Below are 21009 nucleotides of genomic sequence, written 5' to 3' on the forward strand. Positions count from 1 at the left end.
GGAGCTTTACTCTGTATCTCACTCCTTACTGACACTGTCCTGGGGGTGTTTGATGGGATAGTATAGAGGCTGCTGTAATTTTGTCAATAACTTGATGCACCTCTTTACACAATGTTCTTTCTCTAAAATGTCCTTAAGACCATGCTCTCTTGGACAAGGTTTGGTCAGCTGTTGTGATTTCCTCCTGTGATGCTCACAATCAAATTCTCTGCAACATTGCTCCTTTGAGATGCATTGGGATATTCAAGGTGCTATTTAAAAGGGAGTTGTTGTTGGTTTCTTTCAGCTTGTCTCCCTGTCCCTGTGGCTGCGATGAGGCCAGGATCAAATGGAAAGCTGATTGTCTTACTCTTGTCTTTTCCCTTTCCCTCTTCCAGGATTGGAGTTTATGTTCCCACTGGATTAGCTGCATTTCCCAATGAGTTGGTGCATGTCCCATTGGTCTGGGCCAGGCAGAAATACAAGAAGATTGTGACCTTCTCGTACATGTCCCGTGGGGGACACTTTGCAGCTTTTGAGGAGCCGCATCTATTGGCTGAGGATATCTGGAATTTTGTGCAAACTGTGAAAAAGAATGGCTGAGAATTCCAGTTCCTTGAGTGTTTGAGAATCTAGTTCCCATATGATAGCTCTTCAGATTCCAAGCTCTGTCTGATAAGTAATGCTGGTACTGTCTGGGACATTTGCAAGCTAATGAAAATTGAATCAGTGTTATTGGAGAATTCATCACATTCTGTTCGACTAATGAATCTGAAATCTGTTTCAATTGAGAGATTCTATTTCTTGATTCAATAACAAATTTAAAAAAAATTCCTGATGTTATGATTGTGAGAGGAGAGGGCAGAAAAATAAGCTCCATTTCTCTATTGTACCAAAAGCGTAATCTGTGTGGAACACCATCAAATTGGACAGAATATTAAACAGCAAAGAATGACCAAAAGATTAATAAAAAGAAAAGAAGTTAAGGTATGAGAGAAGGTTAGCCAAAAATATTCGAAAAAAAGAAATGTTTCTATAAATATTTAAAGGAGAATAGTGTTGGTCTTTTTGATAGACTGAAGAATTAATATTGGAAAAGAAGGAAATGACAGATGAACTGAACAGGTATTTTGCAATAGCCTTCACTATTGAGGTTACAAGTAACATCCCAAAAGCAGCAATAAGTCAGGAAATGGAAGGGAGGGAAGAACTCTGGAAAATCACCAGAGGAACCGTACTGAGTAACATGGCTGATGACTACCTGGTATGTACCTGACATATGTTCCTTCTTTTTCTTTATCAAACTCCTGATATCCCTTGAAATCCAGTGTTCCCAGAATTTGCTGTCCTTGGCTACATTCTGAGAGGAATACACAATCCCTCAATGCTCATTTTACTACTTTTTAAAGACACCCATTTTCCAAATGTAAATATACCTGCAAGTAGGTGTTCCCAGGGTATCTTTACCAGTCCGGTCTCATTACATTGACATTATTCTTCCCCCAATTTAGACATTTAACTTGTGGAATATCTTTATCCTTTTCATAACAACATTGTGACAGAGTTATGGTCACTACCCACTTGACCAGTTTCAGTCCCTTCGACTAGGTCCAGCACTCATTCCCATCTCTACTGGGACTATCTATGAACTGGCAGTAAAATCTCTCCTGAAAACACTTTAAAACTTCCATGCCATCTAATCTTTCACACTAAGATAATCCCAGTTTTACCTGCATATCCATTAATATCATTTATTGTATCTGTTGCTCCTGGTGCGGTCTCCTCTATATTGGGGAGACTGGGCGCCTCCTAGCAGAGCGCTTTAGGGAACATCTCCGGGACACCCGCACCAATCAACCACACCGCCCCGTGACACAACATTCCAACTCCCCCTCCCACTCTGCTGAGGACATGGAGGTCCTGGGCCTCCTTCACCGCCACTCCCTCACCACCAGACGCCTGGAGGAAGAACGTCTCATCTTCTGCCTCGGAACACTTTAACCCAGGGCATCAATGTGGACTTTAACAGTTTCCTCATTTCCCCTTCCCCCACCTCACCCTAGTTCCAAACTTCCAGCTCAGCACTGTCCCCATGACTTGTCTGGACTTGTCCTACCCTCCTATCTCCTTTTCCACCTATCCACTCCACCCTCTCCTCCTTGACCTGTCACCTTCATCCCTTCCCCCACTCACCCATTGTACTCTATGCTACTTTCTCCCCTCCTCCACCCTCCTCTAGTTTATCTCTCCACCCTTCAGGCTCACTGCCTTTATTCCTGATGAAGGGTTTTTGCCCAAAATGTCGATTTTGCTGCACTTTGGATGCTGCCTGAACTGCTGTGCTCTTTCAGCACCACTAATCCAGAATCTGGTTTCCAGCATCTGCAGTCATTGTTTTTACCCAGTTAATGTTGTGATGAGGAGGTGCCAGTGTTGGACTGGGGTGGACATAGTTAAAAATCACACAACACTTGGTTATAGTCCAACAGGTATATTTGGAAGGATCAGCTTTTGGAGCGCTGCTCCTTCGTCAGGTAGCTCGTAATGCTCCCACCTCTCTTACAGCCTCCCGTCATGACTGAAATTTGTGGAATGTTGAGCTGCCAGTCTGCCCTTTCTTCAACCATTTCTCAATGATTGTAATATCATATTCTCATGTGCTGATCACTGCTCTGTAAGTTCATCTGCCTTCTCAGGCAGGCTCCTTGCATTTAAATATATAAAATTTAGCTTTCCAATCCTCCTATTCCTGCCACTTGCTGGATTGTCCAGACTTCACATCGATTCTGTGCTCCAACCTTCAGCACGGTGGCACAGTGGTTAGCACTGTTGCCTCACAGCACCAGGGACCTGGGTTCAATTCCCGACTCAGGTGACTGACTGTGTGGAGTTTGCATGTTCTCCCCGTGTCTGCGTGGGTTTCCTCTGGGTGCTCCGGTTTCCTCCCACAGTCCAAAGACGTGCGGGTCAGGTGAATTGGCCATGCTAAATTGCCCGTAGTGTTAGGTAAGGGGTAAATGTAGGGGTATGGGTGAGTTGCGCTTTGGCGGGTCGGTGTGGACTTGTTGGGCCGAAGGGCCTGTTTCCACACTGTAAGTAATCTAATCTAATCAAAGTCTCCCCAATAACATGAACAAACCTCCCAGCGAAGATATTGAACACATTCTGGTTTAGGACAACCCGTCCAGCTTGTACAAGTCCCACTTTCCCCAGTGATCCAAAAATCTAAAGTCCTCCTTTCTGCATCATCCCTTAAGCCACACATTCATGTATTTTCTTATTCATATACTCAGTAGTATGTGGGCACCGGAAGTAATTCAGAGATTACAATGTTAGTGGTCTTCGTCTTTAATCTTTGACCTAATTCTTTATATTCTTGCTGCATGATCTCTCTGCAATTGCCTCTCATTCTTCCAAACTCTAGAAAGCACAGTATTAACTTTTGCTTAAAAGACAATCCCTCCACACCACGGTAATTGTCGAGAACCTTCTCTGAACAGCCTCGAATGAAACAGTATCTTAATTAAGGGGACCAAAACTGCTCACAGTATTCCAGATGTGGCCTTTCTAGAATCTTTTATGGTTGCAATGAGTTTTGCTACTGTTATACTTTAACCCTCTTCAAATAAGAAACTACATTCCATTAACCTTTTTAATTACCTACTATACATGTGTGCTAGCTTTTTGTGTTTCATGCACAAGTAAAGGGCGGCACGGTGGCACAGTGGTTAGCACTGCTGCCTCACAGCGCCAGGGACCTGGGTTCAATTCCCGCCTCAGGCGACTGACTGTGTGGAGTTTGCACGTTCTCCCTGTGTCTGTGTGGGTTTCCTCCGGGTGCTCCGGTTTCCTCCCACAGTCCAAAGATGTGCGGGTCAGGTGAATTGGCCATGCTAAATTGCTCATAGTGTTAGGTAAGGGGTATATGTAGGGGTATGGGTGGGTTGTCGCTTCGGCGGGTCGGTGTGGACTTGTTGGGCCGAAGTCCCTTTCTGTTGCAGTTTTTTTCCAGTTTTAAATACTACACTGTTCTTTTATACTCCTAGGAGAAAATGAGAACTACACATGAAGGGCTTATGTCCAAAAAGCCAACTGCTGTTCCTGTTTAGTACTTTTGTCCAAAATTGCATGGTTAAGTCAATCATACTGCTGTGGGTTTGGTGTCTGATTCTAACCATATCACTGGCCAGATCAAGTGAGGACAACAGATTTCCTTCTCTAAAACACATTAGTGAAGCAGATAGTTTTTAAAACAGCAGTCATTACATGGCATCATTAATCTTGTTTTTAATTCCAGATTTTACTGAATTCAAATTTCACCATTTACCACAGATTATTCAAACCCAAGTTCCCAGAACATTAACGTGATACTCAGGATTACTGCTCCAATAAATGACATTACCACTACATCACAGGGGAGATATTAAAGACATCATGAATATAGGGATAGTCAGGGTAGAGAAACAGTCATAACCTCAGTGAATTACAGAACTCTGACTACTTTCTGTGACTAAACTAAGGTACACTTTGACAGTTAAATTGATCAGGTGGAAAAATAGAAACAGGATGAGGCTGAGAGGCACTCCAGAAAAAAAATCTCACCTTTACTAAAATGGCGACATAGCAAACATAAACCGGAAACTTTCACCTTTACTAAGATGGGGAGTCAAAAGCGACACACCGGAAAATCTCACCTTTACAAAGATGGGGAAGGCCTCCGTCAAAGTACACCTTTACAAAAATGACGGCCAGACAACGGAAACTGTTCTGAGCGCTGGTACGCACTTCCGGCAGGGACGAGTGTCTCATTAGGTGGTCCGAAAATGCGTCTTGGAATGTGCCTGTTAACATATCCAACATTCAAACCCAAGCCTGAAGCGACTTTTCTGTTGGTTGACTCCAGTCATCCGCCTTCGTTAACCGGAGATAATTTTTTAAAAAAATGCTTAAATCATGCGGGCATTGTTCGTAGCAGCTACCGCGGTCACTTCAAGTGAGGACCCCAAGAAGGACCCACTTCACGTGAAGAAGCTTCAAAAAGGAGAGCCCTGGCAGGTACGTTACCAGGGAGAGAGCCTCAGGGACACACTGCTTTGTATTGCAGTATGTTGGACGGTGTTAAATAGCACACACTGCACCCTTATCGATTTATCTAAGAGCTCACCGTTCAGCTCAGGTATTATATCTGTCGAGTGTACAGGACTGTGACATAGAGCCGAAATACTGAATAACCATAGAATATAATTTGGAGATGCCGGTGCTGGACTGGAGTGTACAAAGTTAAAAGTCACACAACACCAGGTTATAGTCCAACAGGTTTAATTGGAAGCACTAGCTTTCAAAGCGCTGCTCCTTCAGGTTGCCAACCACCTGCTGAAAGCTAGTACTTACAATTAAACCTGTTGGACTATATAACCTGGTGTTGTGATTTTATTTTAAACCATAGAATACATATGACTGGCTGATTTCACTTGGGTGAAATACATATGAAGACCTTGACCCACAGCTGGGGTCTCTTGGTTCCGCGATCGGTCAGTAAACACTTGCAATTTGGTCTGGTTCTGAAGGATTTCACAGCTTTCAATTATGCAGCTTTTAGCAGGGTGAAAATCCATGTCATGCAGCTTTAGCAGGGTGAAAATCCATGTCATGCAGCTTTTAGCAGGGTGAAAATCCATGTCATGCAGCTTTTAGCAGGGTGAAAATCCATGTCATGCAGCTTTTAGCAGGGTGAAAATCCATGTCATGCAGCTTTAGCAGGGTGAAAATCCATGTTATGTAGCTTTAGCAGGGTGAAAATCCATGTTATGTAGCTGTAGCAGGGTGAAAAGCCATTTTATGCAGCTTTTAGCAGCATTGTCAGTTTGCAGTCTAGAAGCCATTTTGTCATGTTATTTGCATTAAGGAGCCATTTTATTGCTACCAATGTTAGTAAGAGCATGTATTAAATGGCTGTTCCTGACAACAGCTAGTGACTTCAGCCTGTATTTAGATTTCAGATCCTCATCCCCCACCTTGGTCATTCCATGACCACACCATAGGATGGGAGGGCATAGATTAGGTCAGACCAATTGAATGGATGCTAGAGACTGCCATGCTTCCCTCTCCTCCGAGTAAGATGTTGGGATAGGCAATCGTACCTCCTCGTCTTCATTCAGATGGAGAAGAAGCATTTTCTGGGGGGAGCTGATGTCAACAAAGTTACTAGCTTAACAATAATACATTTTGCAATAGCAATGCCAGCAAAGAGACAAAATAAAACAATACCAATATATGTGGCCAGATTTATCAACCAGTTGTATCATGAGCCAAAACCCCCAATCTCCCCATCTCGTGCCTTCTGTCATTTGACTGACGAAGGCGCGGATTTAGCTACATGCCTGGTATTATTCCTGATGCGGTCAATAACCCTCATCGTGCACTTGCCTTTAATTATGGTGCAAATCCCACCCTCTTTGTCGAGTAGGTAATTGAGGGCGTACCGGTTTTGTTGGGAAAATAGGTCTAATTCTGAGAGCATGTCCTTGATTCCTGCTAAGGCCATGCTGTCTCATTGTAAGAGGGTGAGACAGCAAATAAGGTAATTTCAGTTTTGATAGCTAATAATTCCTGTAGATCCTTCTGAGGAAAGGGTACTAAGAAATGCGTAGCCCTCAGACTGAGCTTTAGTGGTGCCAAAGCCTGAGCATCTCTCCAACATACGCAGAATTCAGGTGAGATTGAACATTTGACAGAGAACCCCAATCACATTCCCTGGTAATTGGACAGGAAACAGTAGTAGGGCAAAGTGTTCCTACAGCTACAGCATGGGGATTACCTATTTCATCAAGGACAAGGATGTTGGTTGCTTTGCCTTGGCTGGAAAAATAGTAACCATGTTTAGTATAGATGATGGAGGGAGCTTCCCAATAAGAAGCAGGCCTGTCTTTGTGACTTCCCTGAACACATGGGTAGTCCATGGCTATAAAGTATGGTTGTCCTGAGTGCTTAGGGTGAAAGCTGCTCAATAAAAAGAGGTGCATCTTTCGGTAAGAGATGTGGTTATTGTCCCAGAATGGTTCCTTCCATCCCACAATTGGGAAGATGGAGGTGCCGTTAGGGGTCTTGTAGTGGAGGTCGGTGCCATTGCCCATTCCACAAATGGCCTGAATACCAGTGATAACAGAAAGACACTCCTCCACTACGCATATACATGATATGTAAGGCCCTACAGAGGAGCAGTGGCAATTGGTACATGTAATCATAGCGCAGGGAATACTCTTAGTTGCATTCACGTAAGTGCACCCCCATCCCTTACCGTAGTAACAATTGGGATTGGCTACCCTGGACTTATTAAAGGAAGTTCACAAGCAACTAGCAGGTGTGGATAAGTAATAGTCAAAAGAAATATTATGCCCAGTAAATGCCTTGGAAGTATTCCATACTCCTCCTTTGGGATTCGGGAGGGAGAATGGGGTCAAAGAGTATTTTGCTGATGTAAGAGCATAACAGACCACTTCATCCTGGCTGAATATTTTATTAAAACTCTGAAGGAACAGGTTGTTAGTGAAAGATAACATTCCCCCTTTTATCTTTTGCGGCATGCAGATTTAGACCTATTTGAATAGGGGCAAGGCTTACCAGGGCTGCCCATAGCACAACTGAAATCAAACTGGCGCACAACACCCTGAGAGGGTAAAGACCAGTTGGACTTGTTCTGTCGCTGAACTGTCCAATCCTCTTGATGCAGTTGACCATTGCGACAGTCATTCTTGGTAACATTCCATGCATCGAAGGAATCAGTCTCTTGGCACACAAGGCCACCTTTCTGGCAAAGATGTTACACAGTGTATGGTTGCTCAGGATCACACGGTAAACAGTGCCTTCTTGAGAACCAATGTTGGTGATGGCGAGTCCATGTTACAGGTAGGAACACCAATCATCTAAGTCTGAATTTTCGCTGTCTCCCGCGCCCAAACCAAAGCCAACCATTGAATTGCACAGTTTGTTTTGTTTACCAGTCACCGGTGATTTTTCCTTTTGTTTCTGTTGATGTTTGACTCGAGCACGTTCGTTTTTGAGGACCTCAATAGATTTCATGGTACCATCGTTAGTTAATGCAGTTCCCAATTTGGTGGCAGTATCCTGCTATAGCAGCAAAACTGATTCATTGTGGCTTTCATCACAGAATTGCCGCTATAGTCCAATCAATTCTTTTGTTTTAGAGGCCAAGTTTTGTTGCCAGATCAATTGTTGGGCTAATGTAACCCATTGAATACTTTTAGGGCCACCTAGTGGCCTCTGCTCATCACCTAGTGTCTTATTTAAGGCGCCAGAAAGTTTCCGCAGGCTTTCAGACTTCACTGGATGCTTCTCACATCATTTCACCAATAATGAAGACAGATCTTCCGTCTTGTCTATATTACTGTCCATCTTAAACATCCTTTCTTTTAAACATCCAATCTTCACTGTCTAACAGCCCGTCAACACAAAACAATCTACTGAATTCTGCAAACTCTTCTCAATTTTCCAAAACACTTGATAGTCTCATTATAATGTATCGCGATACTTCCTTATTTCATCTTTCACAGAACAATTTAGGAATCAATTTAGACAGTGCCAATCTGACTGAGTCAGAGTCTCCGACTCTAATTACAGGTTCCTGACCTGTTAATGGGAGACTCTGGCTCCCTGGAATCCCAACTCCTCGGGGTCCCCAACCCCTTTCTTTTGTGAATTCTTACCAGGACCGATCCTTGTCGGGCTGGACTTAGATGATAGACACCATGGGGCTAAGTCAACCACTACTTGAATGAGAGAAAACCAAACTGTTATAAAATACTCACGTCTGTCTGGCCAATTCCTCAACACTCAGTAGTGGAGGACTCCAAGCTCTTATACCCCCTGTCCACAATCTCTCCATATCGAATCCAGATGAAGATCTCGGCCCACAGGAAGGGTCTCTTGGTTCCGTGATCGGTCGATAAACACTAGCAGTTCAGACTGGTTCTGTGAGATTTCACACTTCATTCAATCTTGACCAGGCACAGGTTGTCCAGTAACACAGAGGTTAAACACTTCTATGTTCCTTGGAGAAACTGCGCACATGGCTTAAAACAAAGACATTTTTATACTTTTCTCAAAGAGAGGTACAGGCCATAATCATATAGCACATTCAAACAATTACCAATCAATTTTAATGAAATGGTTTTACTGAAAGCAACTTGGCCCAATGATATTTCCTGGGAAACAAATTTGTTTTCTAACATCCAAGTACTCCTAATGTCTGCACCTGCACTTGAAGGTCAGTTAGGATGGCCAGTAATATCTTGCCTAGTTATTTCTACGTTGTAAAGGAAGCATTGTCTGCTAATCTCTGAGACTGTCTGTGGTTAGTTCAGCTTTAACAGGGTTAAAAGCCATTTTATGCAGCTTTAAGCAGAATTGTCAATTTGCAGCCTAGAAGCCATTTTGTTATGATGTTTGCATTAAAAAGCCATTTTATTGCTATGTTAGTAAGAGCATATACTAAATGGTTGTTTCTGACAACAATTAGTTATTTCAGCCTATATTCAGATTTCAGATTCTCACATAGACACAAAAAGGCTGTATCGTATGAGTAATGTCTCATGTAAGTCTGGGAGTTAAACCTCAGTGGATTTATCTCCAGAATATTTAGGATGGGGCTATATAGTGCACATACTGTATCTTGATGTATATATAGGAATTGTCCATAGAGCACAAGTGATACGTTCCCATATGGTGTACAGGACTGGGTCTTAAACTACGTGCGATGTATCTAAAGGAGATGTAGGACTGATGCAAAGATCACATGCTGTGTATCTGATACGTAGGACTGAGCTATAGAACGTCTATTGGATACATAGACATGTGATGTATTATGAATTAACAGGATATATGTACATAGGGCAAATGTGTTTTTATAGGCTATATGGACTGGGCCACAAAGCAAACATGGTCTGGTTAAATATATAAAACTTTAGTCTGAAAGCATCAGCAATATATTTCTACGGGTTATGTATGACCATGGAGATATTGAACTGGTAATATATATCCTGCATGGGATGAAGTGGTGGTAATGCACTTAATGTATAGTTTATATTTAACCTGTAGAGGGCACACCTTTTCTGGATGGCGTTTGGCATGTGTAGTATATTTCATATTTTGGATTTGCTGTCATTTCTAAGGATTACGCCTAATTCTGAAGCTACTAATTCAAACACATCTGGATGCAGAATTCATTCATGAGAATGGTTCCAAATGTGAGGATCTTGGACATAGATTGCTGAAATTTGGACTCGTTTCTGAGCAGGAGGTTGAGAAATGATTAAAAAAGGACCTTGACATCTTATAGACCAGTGAGTCATACTTCTGTTGTAGGAAAGGTTTGGAAAGGCTTATAAGAGATGAGATTTATAATCATCTAGCAAGCAACAATTTGATTTCAGATAGTCAACATGGTTTCGTCAAGGGCAGATTGTGTCTCATAAGCCTCATTGAGTTTTTTGAGAAGGTGACCAAGCATGTGGATGAGGGTAGGGCAGTTGACATGGTGTACATGGACTTCAGTAAACCCTTTGATAAGGTTCCACATGGTAGGCTGTTGGAGAAAATGAGAGGCATGGGATTGAGGGTAATTTAGCAGTTTGGATTAGAAATTGGCTTTCTGAAAGAAGGCAGCGAGTGTTGGTTAATGGAAAATATTCAGCTTGGAGTTTGGTTACTAGTGGTGTGCCACAAAGATCTGTTTTGGGACCACTGCTGTTTGTCATTTATAAAAATGACTTAGTCGCAGGCATAGGTGGATGGATTAGTAAATTTGCAGATGACACTAAAGTCGGTGGGGTAGTAGACAGTGTGGAAGAGTGTTACAGGTTGCAGGGGGACTTGGATAAACTACAGAATTAGGCTGAGAGGTGGCAAATGGAGTTCAATGCAACCAAATATGAGGTGATGCATTATGAGGTGATGCATTTTGGGAAGAATAACAGGAAGGCAGAGTACTGAGTCAATGGAAAGATTCTTGGTAGTGTGGATTAGACTTACAGTGTGGAAACAGGCCCTTCGGCCCAACAAGTCCACACCGACCCGCCGAAGCGCAACCCACCCATACCCCTACATTTACCCCTTACCTAACACTACGGGCAATTTAGCATGGCCAATTCACCTGACCCACACATCTTTGTGACTGTGGGAGGAAACCGGAGCACCCGGAGGAAACCCACGCAGACACGGGGAGAACGTGCAAACTCCACACAGTCAGTCGCCTGAGTCGGGAATTGAACCCAGGTTTACAGGCGCTGTGAGGCAGCAGTGCTAACCACTGTGCCACCATGCCGCCCAAATGTGCAGAAGGATCTTGGAGTCCATGTACATAGATTCCTGAAAGTTGCCACCCAGATTGATAGTGCTGTTAAAAAGGCATACAGTGTATTAGGTTTCATGGTTAGAGACATAGAGATGTACAGCATGGAAACAGACCCTTTGGTCCAACCCGTCCATGCCGACCAGATATCCCAACCCAATCTGGTCCTACCTGCCAGCAACCGGCCCATATCCCTCCAAACCCTTCCTATTCATATACCCATCCAAATGCCTTTTAAATGTTGCAATTGTACCAGACTCCTCCACTGGCAGCTCATTCCATACACGTACCACCCTCTGTGTGAAAACGTTGCCCCATAGGTGGTTAGCACTGCTGCCTCACAGCACCACAGTCCCAGGTTCAATTCCAGCCTCTGGTAACTCTGTGTGAGTTTGCACATTCTCCCTGTGTCTGCATGGGTTTCCTCCGGGTGCTCCGGTTTCCTCCCACAGTCCAAAGATGTGCAGGTCAGGTGAATTGGCCATGCTAAATTGCCCCATAGTGTTAGGTCAATTAGTCAGAGGGAAATGGGCCTAGGTGGGTTACTCTTCAGAGGGTTGGTGTGGACTGGTTGGGCCAAAGGGCCTGTTTCCACACTGTAGGGAATCTAATCTAAATCTTTCCCCCCTCACCCTAAACTTATGCCGTCTAGTTCTGGACACCCCGGCCCTAGAGATAAGACTCTGTCTATTTATCTTATACATGCCTCTCCTGATTATGTAAACCTCTAAGATCACCCCTCAACCTCCGACGCTCTAGGGAAAATAGCTCCAGCCTGTCCAGCCTCTCCCTATAACTCAAATCCTCCAACCCTGGCAACATCCTTGTAAATCTTTTCTGAACCTTTTCAAGGAGACCAGAATTGAAGCTGCAATATTATGCTGCAACTATACAAGTGTGGCCACACTTGGAATATTGTGTATATTCTGGTCGCCATATTTCAGGAAGGATGTGCAGAGGAGATTTACCAGGATGTTGCCTGGTCTGGAGAGAAGGTCTTATGAGGAAAGGCTGAGAGACTTGGGTCTGTTCTCATTGCAAAGAAGAAGGCTAAGGGGGGATTTGACAGAGAAATACAAAATGATCAGAGGATTAGATAGGGTAGACAGTGAAAGTCTTTTTCCTAGGATGATGACATCAGCTTGTATGAGGGGGCAAAACTACAAACTGAGGGTGATAGATTTAAGACAGATGTCAGAGGCAGGTTCTTCACTGAGTGGTAAGGGTGTGGAATGCCCTACCTGCCAATATAGTTAACTCAGCCACACTAGAGAGATTTAAACAATCCTTGGATAAGCACATGGATGATTTTGGGATAGTGTAGAGAGATGAGCTGAGAATAGTTCACAGGTTGGCTCAACATCAAGGGCCGAAGGGCCTGTTTTGCGCTATATTGTTCTATGTTCTATGACACAGCAAGTGGGGACAAACTGCTCCCATTCATAGAAGAATTGAGAACGAGAGGGCACCAATTTAAAGTAATTGGCAATTTAAGCAATGGCGACATGAGAGCAAAGTTTATGTTCAGTGAGTGGTTGGAGGAGGCAGGTCAGGTGGACAGTGGCTCAGTTGAAGCTTCAAGAGTGAATTTGATTGTTCCTTTCCAGAGGACAATGTGTAAGGTTACCAGGAGAAGACTGGAGGACTGGCAGGAAATGAGCTGTTAATTTTGAGAGTCAGCCTGCTCCTTGGATGCTGCCTGACCTGTTGTGCTTTTCTAGCACCACTCCAATCTAAACTCTGATCTCCAGTATCTGTAGTCCTCACTTTTACCTTTATTAATTTTGAGAGCCAGTGCTGATGGCATCTTTCTGCCCTGTCAGAGGTCTGGGATAGGACTGAACTGGTATTTGCCAGGCAATAGAAAATTGTAGTCAATGTGACTGAATTGCTTTGTAAGGAGTAACCTCTTCTGGTCAGCACAGAAGGTATCACGGCACACGCAGATTCTCTACAGTGTGGAAACAGGCCCTTCGGCTCAACAAGTCCACACTGCCCCTTCGAAGAGAAACCCACCCAAACCCATTCCCCTACCCTATATTTACCTCTGACTAATGCACCTAACACTGTGGGCAATTTAGCATGGCCAATTCACCTGACCTGACCTGCACATCTTTGGATTGTGGGAGGAAACCGGAGCACCTGGAGGAAACCATCTGGATGGGTATAGACGTCCAAAACAATACCCTGGTAACTGATTCCAGATCAGTTGGGTGTCCCTGTTACATGACAGAATGTTCCCTGACAGTTTGGAAAATTTGAATTTGAAATGTGGCCCCAGCATTTGTAATTGCAGAAACTGAAAGTTTAATATTTAGGGTTGGGAATGGCTTAAAATAGACAGTCAACGGTAGATAAGTATTTCAAAGACGCAGCAGGTTAGATTGGATTTAATCATAAATAGACAGGCAAGTACACAGCCAGTGAGAGTTGAGGTCTGGTCATGGACACCAGAAGATGATCAAATCAATGGACAGTTTGTGTCCCTTTCAGAAGCTTGTGAAGGCAGCATCCTGCATCCTCCCGGGCCTTCTCTGTCTGCTCTGATCTGTCTGCTAATGTGCACTACTTCCTGATGAGAGAGCCCTGCTGCTTGTCAAGGGCTTGTAAACAGTAAAATTCACCGAGTTGGTACTTTTATACTGTCAGTCATCTGTTTGATTTCAGTGCCAGGCTGACGATGTCCAGTTAGTCAGCCCTGCAGTTGAAGTCGCACTCCTCACCTGACTCTTTCTAAACCCACCTGAGGAAGCACACACAGGACCAACTTTGGAATATCTGAACTGAGAGGAGACTCTTATTTCCAGGGAGAGAAAAAAGGTTTCTCTGCCAAGGTGGCCTTACGCTTTGCAGATTGATTCTGACTTGTTTTTCGTTTTCGTGGAATGTGGTTGGGCCAGTGTTTCTTCCTTCGTCTTTCTGCGAGATCTGCTGGGCTTTTCTGGTGGTTTCTGTTTTGGTTTTTGATTTCCAACATGTGCATTATATTACTTTTTGTTTTTTCCGAACCCTAATTGCCCTTAAATTGAGCAGCTTGCCAGGATGTTTCAGCGGGCAGTGAAGAGTCAACCAGGCCAGACTGCAGCAGAGCACAATTCACATTTTGCCATCTGCCACAGTGAGGTTCAAACCCATTTCTTCATAGCCTGGGCCTGTGCATTAATGATATTACCATTGTACCAATGCCTTCCCCAGGATGAATATTTCTATAGATTTATATTCCAAAATGTAACGTTGCTTTGGGATGTTTACTGGGATGTACCTGTGTGCCTGTGACAATGTCAGTCTGCAGGGAATGTGGTCATTATGTTGAAGAGGTGCTGGTCACTGGGCAAGACATCCCAAGACTGTGGGCACCTGGATTTGCAGCACTTCATAGCAGCTGGTGGAATTTCAAGTAAGTTGATGAAAATTTTGGAATTTTTGGTGATTTTTGTAAAGACACCTCTGGTCCACTAATGTCTGACAAGGAACAAAATTTGTTGTCCTTACCACAAGTCTGTAATGCCCAGGTAATACCGACCACTGGCAATTCTCATGTCCACTCTTAGTCACTGTGTGAATTAACCGAGCAAACTACTCAATTCAATGGCAGAGATATGCAACTAATTCCAGGATTGGCAGTATCAATGCAAAAACAAATTGATGAAAGTCCTCAATTTCAGGGAACTGTCAGATGTGGTGAGAGTGTGGAGGGATGAGGAACAGAGGTGAACATCTGGGAGATCCTCGACTGAAGCACAGAGTTAAACAGGTACATGGAGAGGATAGGGAGACTGACAGCCCGGGAGGAGGGGGCGATTGAGCCCGAGAGGCAACTGGGGTCAAAGGTCAATGATGCAGGTTGGGTTAGGGGAGGCTGGGCTGAGGGAGCTGCATTGGTGGGGGATGGGGGAAGGCTGGGCCAAGGGAGCTGGGTCGTTGGGGGTGGCTGGTGGAGGGGGAGTCGGGCGGTAGGACCAAGGTAAGGCTGGGCAGATGCTGCGGACTTGGGTTGAGGGTGATGACTATTTTCTGTGTTAATAATTTAATATTCTCCCTTTCTTTCTTCCCCACCCCACTATCCCTCTTTTGGGACTCTCTCTCTCAGTATCTCCAAAAAAGCAGGGATCAGTATGTGGATATTGGAATTCTGGCTGCAGATCTCCAACGGTTGTATAGGTGAGGCCTGTCCCCATCCGATTCCTCTGAAGTTTACTGGAGGCTGTTTTCTCTGTGTGGATGTGGAGATTCTGAATACGCGAGTCTCTTTCTCTGGGAAGAGGAAACCTGGTCTGGCTGTCAGTGCTAGTTCTTCATGCCTTTCCCAGTGATTCTCAGGCATGTTGGTGGGCAAGTGATGAAGATACTCTGCAGTTCTTGGTTGATTTTTGTGTTGTTCAGGATCAACCTTTCCCCTATACTTTGGTCCTTTTTATTCTCTCTGTGTTACTCATTTGCCTTTTGGGACTGAGCTGAGGAACATCTTCACTCGTGGCTCTGAATCTTTTACATTGCCTTTACCAGAGACGCTCAGTTATTGAGCTTTTCAAAATTAATTCCGTATATCTTATGCAATTAAGTGATCTCCGGATAGTGCAGTAAAGTGAAATGAAAGCTGAAGATCAGCCCTGATCATGGTGAATGACAGAATCAGCTGAAGGCCCTGAATGGCATTCCCGGATCTTATTCCTTGTGGTTTTCCTCCACCCAGTAAGATATTAGATTCATACAGACAGAGTTGTATAGCACAAAAACAGACTCTTTGGTCCATGCTGACCTGATATCTAGTCCCATTTGCGAGCAGTTGGCCCATATCCCTTGAAACACTTGCTATTCTAATACCCACCGAGATGCCTTTTAAATGTCACAACTGTACCAGCCTCTGGCAACTCGTTCCACACACTCACCAACCTCTGTGTGAAAAAGTAGTTTTTCCCCTCACATTATGGGCGGCACGGTGGCACAGTGGTTAGCACTGCTGCCTCACAGCGCCTGTAGACCCGGGTTCAATTCCCGACTCAGGCGACTGACTGTGTGGAGTTTGCACGTTCTCCCCGTGTCTGCGTGGGTTTCCTCCGGGTGCTCCGGTTTCCTCCCACAGTCACAAAGATGTGCGGGTCAGGTGAATTGGCCAAGCTAAATTGCCCGTAGCGTTAGGTAAGGGGTAAATGTATGGGTGGGTTGCGCTTCGGCGGGTCGGTGTGGACTTGTTGGGCCGAAGGGCCTGTTTCCACACTGTAAGTCTAATCTAAACCTATGCCCTCTAGTTCTGGACTCCCCCAGTCCAGGGAAAAGTCCTTGTTTATTTACCCTATCCATGCCCATCATGATTTAATAAACCTCTATACAATCATCCCTCAGCCTCTGATGCTCCAGGGAAATCAGCCCCAGTCTATTCACTCTCCCCCTATAACTCAAGCCTTCCAACCCTAGCAACATCCTTGTAAATCTTTCCTGAACGTTTCCAACTTTGACAACATCCTTCGATGGGAAGGAGAGCAGAAATTGAACGCAATATTCCAAAAGTGGTCTAACCAGTATTATGTTGCTGCTGTTCTGAACAGTAGCAACATAACCTCCCAACTTCTATACTCAGTTTTCTGAGCAATGAAGGAAAGCACACCAAACGCCGCCTTCAATATCCGATCTACCTGCGACTTCACTTTCAAGGACCTATGAACCTGCACTCCAAGGCCCCTTTGTTCAGCAACACTCCTTAGGACCTTACCAGTCCTTAGAAGTCCTGCTAAGATTTGCTTTCCCAAAATGCAGCACCTCGCATTTCTCTAAATTAAACTCCACTTGCCAGTCCTTGGCCCATAGGCCCATCTGATCAAGATCCCGCTGTACTCTGAGGTAATCTTCTTTGCTGTCGACTGCACCTCCCAATTTTGGTGTCATCTGCAAACTTACTAACTATACCTTCTATGTTCACGTTCCAAATCACTTAAATAAATGACGAAAAATAGTGAACCCAGCACCAATCCTTGTGGCACATCACTGCTCACAGGCCTCCAGTCTGAAAAACAAACCTTCACCACCACCCTCTGCCTTCTACCTTTGAACCAGTTCTGTATCCAAATGGCTAGTTCTCCCTGATCTAACCTTGCTAACCAGTCTACTTGAGAAACCCTCTCGTACGCCTTACTGAAGTCTATATAGATCATGTCCACCATTCTGTGCTCAATAATCCTCTTTGTTACTTACAAAAAAATCTCAATTAAGTTAGTGAGACAGTTTCCCATTCACAAAGCCATGTTGACTATCTCTAATGAGCCTTTCCAAATAAATATAAATTGTGTCTCTTAGGAGTCTCCCCAACAACTCACCCATCGCTGATGTCAGGCTCACTGGTCTGTAGTGCCTGGCTTTTCCTGACCACCTCCCTTAAATGGCACCATATTGGCCAACCTCCAGTCTTCTGGCACCTCACCTGTGGCTACTGATGATCCAAATATCTCCGCAAGGGGCCCAACAATCACTTCCCTAGTTTCCCACAGAGTCCCAACAATCACTTCCCTAGTTTCCCACAGAGTTTTAAGGTACACCTGATCAGGTCCCAGGGATTTGTCCATCTTTACGCATTTTAAGCCATCCAGCATTTATATGAGCATTTCACAAGATATTGCTATACTTTTTCCCCATTTCTATGTCTCTCATCCTTCTCCACAGTAAACACTGATGCAAAATACTCATTTAATATCTCCCCCATTTCATGTGGTTTCACACAGAGGTGGCTATGCTGATCCTTAAGGGGCCCAATTCTTGCCTTAGTTGCCCTTTTATCCTTAAATGTATTTGTAGAATCCCTATGGATTCTCCTTATCCCTTATTAACCAAAGCTATCTCATGTCTCTTTTTGTCCTCCCAATTTCCCTCTTGTATACTCCTACTGCCTTTAAACTCTTCTAGGGATTCACTCTATCTCTGGTGTCTATACCTGGCATATGCTTCCTTCTTTTTCTTGACCAAAATCTCAATTTCATCCAGCATTCTCTCTACTACCAGTCTTGTCCTTCACCCTAACAAGAACATAGTGTCCCTGGATTCTCGTTATCTTATTTTTGAAGACTTCCCAGTTTCCAGATATCCCTTTACCTGCAAACATCCGCCCCTAATTAACTTGAAAGTTCTTGCCTAAGTTCCTCCAATTTAGAAATTTAATTTTTAGATTCAGTCTATCCTTTTCCATCACTACTTTGAAACTAATAGAATTACTGTCAGTGGTCCCAAAATACATCCCTACTGACACCTCACTTGCAGTGTGGAAGAACAGAAGGATCTGGATGTGCAAGTACATAGATCCCTCAAAATTGCCACCCAAGTGGATAGGATTGTTAAGAAAGTATATGGTGTTTTGGCTTTCATCAACAAGGGGATAGAGTTTAAGAGCCGCAAGGTTTTGCTGCAGCTCTACAAGTCCCTGGTGAGGCCACACTTGGAATATTGTGTCCAGTTCTGGTCGCCCTACTATAGGAAAGATACAGAGGCTTTGGAGAGGGTGCAAAGAAGGTTTACCAGGATGTTGCCTGGACTGGAGGGCTTGCCTTATGAAAAAAGGTTGAATAGGCTCGGACTTTTCTCTCTGGAGAGAAGGAGGAAGAGAGGAGACCTGATCCAGGTGTACAAAATAATGAGAGGAATAGATAGAGTCAATAGCGAGAGACTTTTCCCCAGGGCGGGATTGACTGGTATGAGAAGTCGTAGTTTGAAGATATTAGGAGGAAGGTATAAAGGAGATGTCATGGTAGGTTTTTTACACAGAGTTGTGAATGCATGGAATGCGTTGCTAGCTGTGGTGGTGGAAGCAGAGTCATTGGGGACATTTAAGCGACTGCTGGACTTGCACATGGATAACAGTGAGTTGGGGGGTGCGTAGGTTTTTACTATATTTTACATTAGGATTAAATCTCGGCACAACATCGTGAGCCAAAGGGTCTGTTCTGTGCTGTACTTTTCTATGTTCTATGTTACCTGCCCTGCTTTATTTCCCAAGAGTAGGTGAAATTTTGCATCTTCTCTAGTAGGTACATCTGCATACTGAATCAGAAAATTTTCTTCTACACACTTAACAAATTCCTGTCCATCCAAGCCCTTAACATTATGGCAGTCCCAATCTATTTTTGGAAAGTTAAAATCCCCTACCATAACCACCCTATTGTTCTTACAGATAACAGATCTCATTACAAATTTGTTTCTCAATTTCCCTTTGATAATTAGGAGGTCTACAATACAATCCTAATAAAGTGATCATCCCTTTCTTATTTCTCAGTTCTGCCCAAATCGTTTCCCTGGATGTATTTACAGGAATATCCTTCCTAAGTACAGATGTAATGTTATCTCTAATCATAAACACCATTCCCCTACTCTCTTGAATCTCTCTTTCTATCTTTCTTACGGTATGTATACCCTGGATCAATATGCTGCCAGTCCTGTCCATCCCTGAACCACGTTTCTGTAAATGCTATGATATCCCAGTCCCATGTTCCTAACCATGCCCTGAGTTCATCTGCCTTACTGGTTAGACCTCTTGCTTTGAAATAAATGTAGTTTAATTCATCAGTCCTACCTTGTTTTCTGCTTTGTTCCTGTTACTGTTTTATAAGCTGGTGCATTGTTTTGGAACTTTTTGGAAAAAAAGATCGAAACAATGGCACTTTGAAAAGGAAGAAGAGAGACAAAGGTAGTGACCACGCGACAAGTGAATCAAACTGAGAAATAAACATGCACTGCTGTCTGACCCAGCTGTGAATCTGCACAGCTGTCTGCTTCTGCTGTTTGCTTTCAGATATCTCTATATTGTTGACATACAATGTGCACTGTTATTTGTATATTATTTGAACTTTACTTCTGAAGTGAGAATTTGGACAGTCTAAACACTTGTCTTCATCCCTTTCTCTCTACCCGGCCCCACCCCTCCCCATTTCTTCCTACCCCCCCCAATAGCTCTGATTATGGCCGCAGGAAGAGGAATGCCTTCAGGATCCAGGTGGATAAAGGTGAGTGAGTTGCCTTGATGAAGGATTAGGAGGGACTTTGCTGTTGGACAGGGCACACTGGAACTTCTTGGTAACAGCGAGATCTTTAGGGAGGGGATCCTTCAGATTCCCTCTGGGTTCGTTTGAATTGGCCAGTTCCCCAATGGTGCTGATGCCATCCCTCATGCCCTTCTCCAATAGTGTGTCTGGATGGAGAACACGAACGTGGATCCATGTTGTGAAATTGCTCCGGTTGGTTTACTCGAGGAGTGATTGGGGAACGGAGGACAACTGGCTCAGTCTATTAGAAACACCAATATTTATAAATTATGAGAATTGGAAAATTGTTTGGATATTGCTGGGCTAGAGAGGGACGTATCATGAGATGTTTTTGGAAAATGTCACGTGCAAAGGAGCACTGATTTATTTGCTGTTTATGAGAAAAGTAAATACGCTTTGGAGAAGGGAATAAAGCAACCCTTTTAAGAGGATAAGATTACTTTAATCGCCTTAATGGCTTGACAAACAAATCTGAAGAGATATAAGAACATAATGAAAGGAAAAGGAGTAGGTCATTTAGCCTGTTGAGCCTGCTCTGTCACTAAATACCATCATAGCTGATGTCATCTTGGCCTCAACTCCTCTTGCTCCCCACAACCATTTAACCTGTTACTTACTAAAAACCTGTCTCTATACTGCTCACAT

At 43.8% G+C, this 21009-nt stretch overlaps 2 protein-coding genes across 2 annotated transcripts in view; both read left to right on the forward strand.

Moving 5' to 3' along the window:
- Nucleotides 1-2683, forward strand: part of LOC132836231 (epoxide hydrolase 1-like) — a 30550-nt gene extending 27867 nt beyond the window's left edge. The window contains exon 9 of the mRNA XM_060855568.1: nucleotides 378-2683. Coding sequence (XP_060711551.1) covers nucleotides 378-582 — 205 coding nt within the window. The 3' untranslated portion in view covers nucleotides 583-2683. The remainder of the gene's footprint in view (nucleotides 1-377) is intronic.
- A 2296-nt stretch (nucleotides 2684-4979) lies between these two features.
- The window catches only part of nvl (nuclear VCP like), a 60195-nt gene continuing 44165 nt past the window's right edge, over nucleotides 4980-21009 (forward strand). Inside the window, exons 1-4 of the mRNA XM_060848003.1 lie at nucleotides 4980-5034; nucleotides 15010-15098; nucleotides 15435-15505; nucleotides 20273-20325. Coding sequence (XP_060703986.1) covers nucleotides 15042-15098; nucleotides 15435-15505; nucleotides 20273-20325 — 181 coding nt within the window. The 5' untranslated portion in view covers nucleotides 4980-5034; nucleotides 15010-15041. The remainder of the gene's footprint in view (nucleotides 5035-15009; nucleotides 15099-15434; nucleotides 15506-20272; nucleotides 20326-21009) is intronic.

This window comes from Hemiscyllium ocellatum, chromosome 3 (genome assembly GCF_020745735.1).
Source record: "Hemiscyllium ocellatum isolate sHemOce1 chromosome 3, sHemOce1.pat.X.cur, whole genome shotgun sequence".
Lineage (NCBI taxonomy): Eukaryota > Metazoa > Chordata > Chondrichthyes > Orectolobiformes > Hemiscylliidae > Hemiscyllium > Hemiscyllium ocellatum.